The 7349-nt window shown below is 43.4% G+C and overlaps 1 protein-coding gene across 1 annotated transcript; it reads right to left on the reverse strand.

Annotated features, from left to right (window-relative positions):
- Positions 1 to 762: 762 nt before the first annotated feature.
- On the reverse strand, positions 763 to 6896 carry LOC119722730. Its single transcript, XM_038193011.1, has 4 exons — positions 6789 to 6896; positions 3750 to 3850; positions 3108 to 3608; positions 763 to 2169 (listed from the first exon to the last, which is right to left on the reverse strand). Exons 2-4 carry the CDS (start codon positions 3832 to 3834, stop codon positions 1382 to 1384), a joined length of 1374 nt encoding a protein of 457 aa, XP_038048939.1. The 5' UTR covers positions 3835 to 3850; positions 6789 to 6896; the 3' UTR covers positions 763 to 1381.
- Between the last annotated feature and the right edge of the window lie 453 nt (positions 6897 to 7349).

The raw sequence follows: 7349 nt of genomic DNA on the forward strand, positions 1-7349 counted from the left end.
CTCCCAGAGACCTAAGTGATAATTACACGTACTTCCATTAAAAAAATACTCACAACTCCAGATCTGCAAGGTGTTTAACATTTTAATTAAATACATCTAGGCTCTATTGTTTTTTTAGTTGTTGCCCCCAAAACGAGTTTGTTCTGTATTTCAAAATTGAAATTTCCTCCAGTGTTTTGTCATGATGATTGTGTAAAATTATGAGATTAAATTTGATGTGAAACCGTCAAGCAACAAAAAGGAATATAACCGAAAGAAATATAATATTTTAAACGCGAAAAATACAAACCGAATGAAAGAACAGAAAGTCAACCTCCGTGGAAAAATCATGAACCACTCGTTACTTGGGCAATAACCCGAGCCCACCAGGCCCAGCTGTATTAAGTTGTAAGTTCGGCCAGTGATCGGTCTTGATGTGTTACATAAGGAGATTCAATTTCGTGAGAAAAACGTCAAACAACAACTGAACGTTTCTTTTGAGAAAGGGCGCGCTAAATAAAACTAGTGGTCTTGCACCGGAACCAAGGGAAACGTGCGCACGTGCCTATTTTAACCCTAAAAGGGCCGGGTTATTTTGACCATCTCTCAGCCGGGGGAGGGGGCAGATTCCGCCCCCCCCCGATCTCCGCCATTTTTTCTTTAATATTTAGTTGATTGTCTCAAGGGATTTTTCTCACAATCACTCGTGACAACACTGAGTATAAAGTAAATACGTCGGTGAAGGGCAAAACACAATATCAATATCAATCACCCCGACAAAAATTCCATCTTTTGAAAATATTAAGGTGCAGGCGTATCATGGGTGGTTTATCGGAAAACCAGTCCCTGATTACTTTAATGTGTGTCTTATTCATTAACATGAGATAATAATTACCCTCAAAAGAATTGAAATAAAACCACCAAAAAAGAACCTACAGTATTTTGTTTTAAATCTTTAGGCCTACATTAACACTTAGGCTCACTCCTTGTCCTGAAAATTGAGGTTTTGCTACTAAACAAAACCAAACAAACATTCAAAGCCAAAAAAATAATATCGAACTTTTACAAATCGTATCAAACCAAGTCATCCAAACTAACTACAAAATAATACGATATCATATTTAATTTTCTCCAATCCAGTCAAAACCAATCTATCTAATTAAGTACACTAAATGCAGGCTAAATTAAAACTAAGACCAATTTATAATCGAACCGAAGCAATCAAATTTAATCAAACTGAATTTAATCGAAATCAGCTTCATGAAATCTGAACGAGTGTAGGCCCTATAATGACAAAGGATTCTTTAGGCCTATAGGATGAAAAATTAAACAAACATTAAAGGAATTACAAACAACCCAAACTTGTGTCAATCGCGTGCTGAAAAAAAGTTGAGCAAGCAGCCTAAGAGCTAGTGCCGTATACAAAATCAGTGTATTCCTTCATGACCTGACTACGCATTTCGAGAAAGCCAAAATCAGAACCTGGGTAGAATTCGTCAATGGTCTGGTTCTCACTCACGTAATCGAAATACGGCCAGTACGTAGTGTCACCAGCGTCGTAATTGTAGCACTGAATGGTGGCGCAGTACTCTTTCCCGGGGTTGCGAAGCTTGTGGGTCTGGTACCAATTGCGGTTCAGCCAAGTCGCGTCTCCCGCGCACGCCTCGAACGTGAACAGGGGATCGCGGGAACTGGTCTCCGACTGCTTGTTGTAGATATCGATGGTGATGGACCCGAACAGGACCTTGATGACGGCATTGGCGTTGCCGTGGTTGTGGATGGGGCTGTAATGGCCCCCCGGCCAAATCTCCAGCACGTACGGGATTCCCGGAGATTTGCCGAGACTGCTGCCCAGCGTGACGCGCAAGTAGGTCTCGTTTGGGTCGTCGCCCAGCTCGCCTACTTTGCTTTCGATCTTGTCCTTCAGGATGCCGTAGGCCAGGCTGTATCGGATGGCGTCCGATAGTAGCACCTTCTCCCCCTCTACCTCCGTGTAGTTCAGCTCGCAGTTGGCTACGTTGGAGTACAGCTCTTTGCAGGCCGCCGGCAGGCTGGCAGAGAAGACGTGGTCGCCCCTGTCCAGCTCGAACAGGTTGGCCTTGGAGCTGTCCATGACTGTCGGCGGGAGGTTGCAGATGAGAGGCTGTTTGTCGAATTCAACCATCGGCTCCGTCACTTCGATTCCCCTTGCTAAAAAGAAACGTTCAAGAAATTGTCTCATCTGTAACAAATACAAAGGCTCTCAATTATTATTACTTGACGGGCACGAGCGAACTAATATTAATCCCCACCCAGCCCACACAATAAAACACATTTTCGTCCATAAAGAATCCTCCTTTGTTGGTGTATATAGTCCCCTATGATTCAAAGCCAAAAGCCCAGGCCTAATTCCCGGACATAAAACAATGTGCTCGGTACCGACAATAACCCGGCAAAGACATGTAATACGAGTAAAAAATAACATGTCCTACTTTCGATCCTATAACTGTAACATAACTCATAAATAAAAACTGTTGTTTATCATACGCCGTATGAAACAAAAATCACCTTCAGAATGTCGATACAGCACTGGAGGCGGTGGCGGAAGACGCGTGCTGTGGCCGAAAGCTCCTGAAAGAATGCAGGATCGCCCCTGATGTCATTGCTCATGCACCTCCTCGGTCGCGAGTTTCGCCAAACGATTGAGGAGGTGTGCAATGACATCAAGGGGGATCCTGCATTCCTTTAGAAGCTTTCGGCCACAGCAAGCGCCTTCCGCCACCGTCTCCAGGTGTTGTGATCGACATGTAGACATTGGAGGACGCCAAGTCGGAAGTGGCAGATTCTGAAAGTGAGGATTTTTTTTTTCGTATGGCGTTTAAATCTCGCCCTCTTGTACAAAGCTGATGAAACTCACTCCATAAAATGTATCATGCTTTTATTTGCATGCATGATCTAAAAGTTTGGTTTCATTCCACTGGTAAACAACAGAGTTTGCTCAGCACACTTTTTTATTTTGCTAGGTTTCTGTTGAAATTTACCCTGATGGTAAAGCATGAAGTGTTTTGTTAGATCATGATTTGCTGGTTAAACTTGTGTTTATATTAATGTTTGTTTTTCCATTGCTATCTAAGTCAATGTATACTTACCGGCATACATCTGCATGTTGGCTTTTTCGTCGTATTGCCTGACAAACTTCTGAACCTCGGCGGTGAAGAACGGCTGCAAGTCTTCTCTGATCTTCATCTGGTCCTCCTCGTCCGTGACCCCCTCCAAGAAGTCGTGCGTCATGAGCGTGGTCTCCTCCATACGGTAGCCCTTGCCGTACTTCAACACCAAGTTGTCGCGGTCGTAGCTGTACCAGTACGACACCTTGCCTTCCTCCACCCCGCACCTGGGCGTGTCGGCCTCGGTGACCCGCCTCAGCTCGGTCGGGTTGGCGTCTCCGGCGCTGTTCATGACGAACGAGGCGTAGCCCACGCCGACGTGCAGAGCCAGAACATTGCCGCTCGGGTCCTCGTCCTCCACGCAGGCGTAGAAGGGCATCATGTGGCGGTCCGTATTGAAGATCATCACTCCCTGGCCGTTCACCGGGAAAGGCTGCCCCCAAACGCACGGCAACTGGCGATCGTCCGTGACTGGTGTCGCAGCTGCGAACAAAATTGTAGATTTACGACTGTCAACCCGAAAATAGATTTTCACTGAAACAGAACTTCACTAAAACAATAGTCCCGACATTTGGGTTTCGTTTCTTATATGACTCACCCTGTATTGGATATGACTTAACTCACCTTTGGCGGAGGCCTTAGACCGCTTGCTTCGCGGTGATACGGTCTGGCGCAGGGCCGGTCGCTTGGCACGAGACTGGTTCATCATGGTGACGGTAAAGATGCTGTTGACAGAATTAAAAAGGAAAAAGTGCTTGAGGTTTCTCAAATTTTCACTTTGAACACTTTATATGAGAGGGATCCGAGTGAATAGTTTTGGTTGTGATAGACTTGTACTTATTCCGAGTAAAATTCCGAGTCCGTATAAGTGCTTACACAAATTCGAATTCATTACCGGTGACATCGTTAAGCATCCCTGCCTATAAAACGCTCTATGTCTATCGCAATTCCAACTTTAAGCTCTTGTGGGAATTTCGCAACTCTTTACTTGAGAATCAAAATATAAAGAGAGACATACATTTCGCATTTGTATTTACTTTCAGTCTGCCAAAGTCCCTGGTAAGATTTATAGGGCCAATGCAAAGTTTTTTTTTTGCAGGGGGGGGGGGGGGGGGGGGGGGCTGGTACCATCTGTCGATGGAAGCGCTGTTCAAAACCGACGATTACGCACACTATAATGGATAATGTATGGTGCTTTTCAGGGCGATAATATACCCGCGCACAAATAATAATAAAAAAAGGCACCCGTAACGGCTGATAGTACCAAAAAGTGCACGACTTTTTAACAAAAAGGGCACTTGTTAAGAAAGGAAGGGCACTTAATTGTGCAGATGTAGGGCACTTGTTAACAAAAAAGGCACTCCTTACAAATATTGGGTTGGGGGTAAGCGTTGGTGCAAAAAAGGGCATTTCAATGGAAAAGGGCAGTCTTTATACAAACTATGGGGGGGGGGGGTAATATTCCTCCCCCCCCTCTCCCCGCTGGCTACGCCCATGGTTCAGCGCTACCCAACCTAGCTGATCACGCCACTGCAAGTATGAAAAGAAATATTCATCTGCAAATTGACGACCTTGGTGAGAATCTATTCAGCAATTCAGAAAATCTATCACGATTGACTCGGATGCCTGATTTCACAGCGGAACTCCATAGGCTTCCGGCAACCGACGCGTCGTGACGCGTGACGTGTCAAAGATCAACTCATAAAATAAATAGCTAAAAATGTGTGAGAAACGTACGCTAGTCACGCTATTGCTAGATCCATGTGGGCCGATCGTGCTTGACCTACCACCGGTATAGCTCATTATGCGAAACAGCACAAATGTTGTTTAAAGGGAAAATACAACATTTGCAAACATCAAAAAATAAAACTACCAAATAATTTTGAAATACCTTGCTGGACTGTTAGTGAATGACAGTGTATTAAAAAGCATCCTGTAACTTTTATCATGGCACCTGGTATACTGTCATTTTCAAGAAAAGTGGTATTTCCAACGCTGATCGGCCGATGAGCGTTGGAAAAAACTGTTTTTTTTCAAATACTGGCCCCAATTGACCATCGCACTTGTTTGCAATCGATTACAAACCAATGAACGGATACGAGCCAGCTAGACTGGTTCCCTGACCTTACAATTCCCCAATGTATGTAAACTGCCAGACTATAGGAAAATGATGTTTTTCTTGGTTTTCTTGGCATTTTCGGACCCAAAACCTCAAAAAAAGTCAGTGTAGGCCCTAACTATATTTGCTATATATTTCCAACCCCCCAATTGCATTTTTGAAAATTACAGCAAAAGCAAATGATGTATATTCCCTTTGAAGTATCTTTGATCTACAATCCCGGCCAAAATAGTTGGGACACTTGGAAATAACCAGTAGCCTTTCACGGTCACCCGCTCCCCCGGTCAATGTTGTTCTCTCCAGCTGATGGAGCACACACCGCGGACTGAGAGACAACATTGGCAGGGGCCGGGGGGGGGGGGGGGGCCCAGCGAGATTTGGCCAGGATTGTAGGCTGTCCATTTTTCGTACTCATTCGTAAAAGAAATATCCTGCACACACAGTGCCCGCACTCATGCTTGAACATATACCCTTGCTCATGGAAATCAATATCGTTACAAATTGATCCGCTTTATATTGCAACTTCATTGAATCCAGTGGCTTTTGTGTGTAAATTTCGCAACGAATTACTATAGGCCTATACGCAAAAAAACACAAAAGTTCTGGCTAAATACGGAGGGGTTGGATATCCCAGAAACATGTTGACTATAGGACAGCAGTAGGCCTATTTTACGCCCCTTGTTAAATTTCTTACTATAGTTTTGGTCCATATGAGTCAGTGAACCATTCCCAATGCTATAGCCTCTATGCTGCTACTGTTTGCTCCATATCCCATGCGTGTTAATTCGTAGGATTATAACGACAAAATAATTAATAGTAGCCTAAGGGTGTACGATTTTCGTATCGAATTACTAATCAGAAATTACAGGGCTTACACAAATGTTCTGGGAAATACGAAGGAGATTGGATTTATCCCAGAAATGTGTTAAGTTTAACAACTGTACAATGTAATTACCCCAAAACGACTCTATTTAGCGCGATAAACCGTGCTCAAAGTACCATATAGGGTGTACTAAAACAACATACCATGCAGTATTTGAAATTATTCCGCCTTAAATAGTATGGACTATGGAAAATGTCTTCTGATTTTCGAATCACCCATTTACTGGGACCGCGACACCATGCACACTATAACTAACTTAATGAGAATCATGTCCTGCAAGACTGAGCGCTGATCTCGGGAAGATTTTATACAGGAGGATGCCATGCAATTCATACTAACACGACAAATTTTGAATATAGCCGCAACATAATCCACTTTCAAGACTAAACACTGTAGACCTACATATACATTTTCTGTGTTTTCTCAATATGCATAGCATATCCACTAGCCTATAAAGAGGGCGAGTATGCTTCTAAAGCAAAACATAAACTACAGACTAAGCCTAAATGTGAAAATCAAAATGTGACAAAGTTCGACATGTTTTTGTACATGGTGGAAGTGTGGCCTTTATTTACGGAGGTAGTCCAGTAAATTGGGGCACATTTATGGGGCTAGTGTTGGGGATTTGGGTAGACCCCGTCTAGCCAAGCGACAAACTTACCGGATGAAGTTCACAGGAATTCGTGGGTGGTGTTTTAGGTGTATTCTCCTATGCTGGCTCAGGCTTACAAGAGGCAGGTACCGGGAGCCCAGGGCTTCATATAGGGTGCAGCGCTATCACGTGATCATGCTGCTGCCAAACATGCCCATAAATGGGTAGAACTACTTTGCATAATAATAATAACGACGAATTGCGTTGCCCTCCACCAATCAAACCTGACCAAGTGTCCTTGTCGGGCATAAAAGCCTTAAAGGAGATCAAAATATTGATCTCACAATAGCTGTATTATTTACACTGCTGCAGAGTACAATGCATGCTGTCCTTCGATATTACAAAACTGTTTAATTCCAATAAGTTGCACTTTCGGGTCAAGAAAATTCTGCACTGAAGTCTCGATAATATGGCCCAATTTTGTTATTATTAGTATACATTAAAATGGAAGAGCAAGAAATCGTGAATCTCAAATGTAAAAACTACAACATAATTGATCAGTTGGCAAACCCGTTTATACTGACGCTTAGTTTGCGTCACAAGATTGTAAAGTGTCCCTTTCAGTGCTTA

This window comes from Patiria miniata, unplaced genomic scaffold, assembly GCF_015706575.1.
Source record: "Patiria miniata isolate m_02_andy unplaced genomic scaffold, ASM1570657v1 HiC_scaffold_16, whole genome shotgun sequence".
Taxonomy (NCBI): Eukaryota; Metazoa; Echinodermata; class Asteroidea; order Valvatida; family Asterinidae; genus Patiria; species Patiria miniata.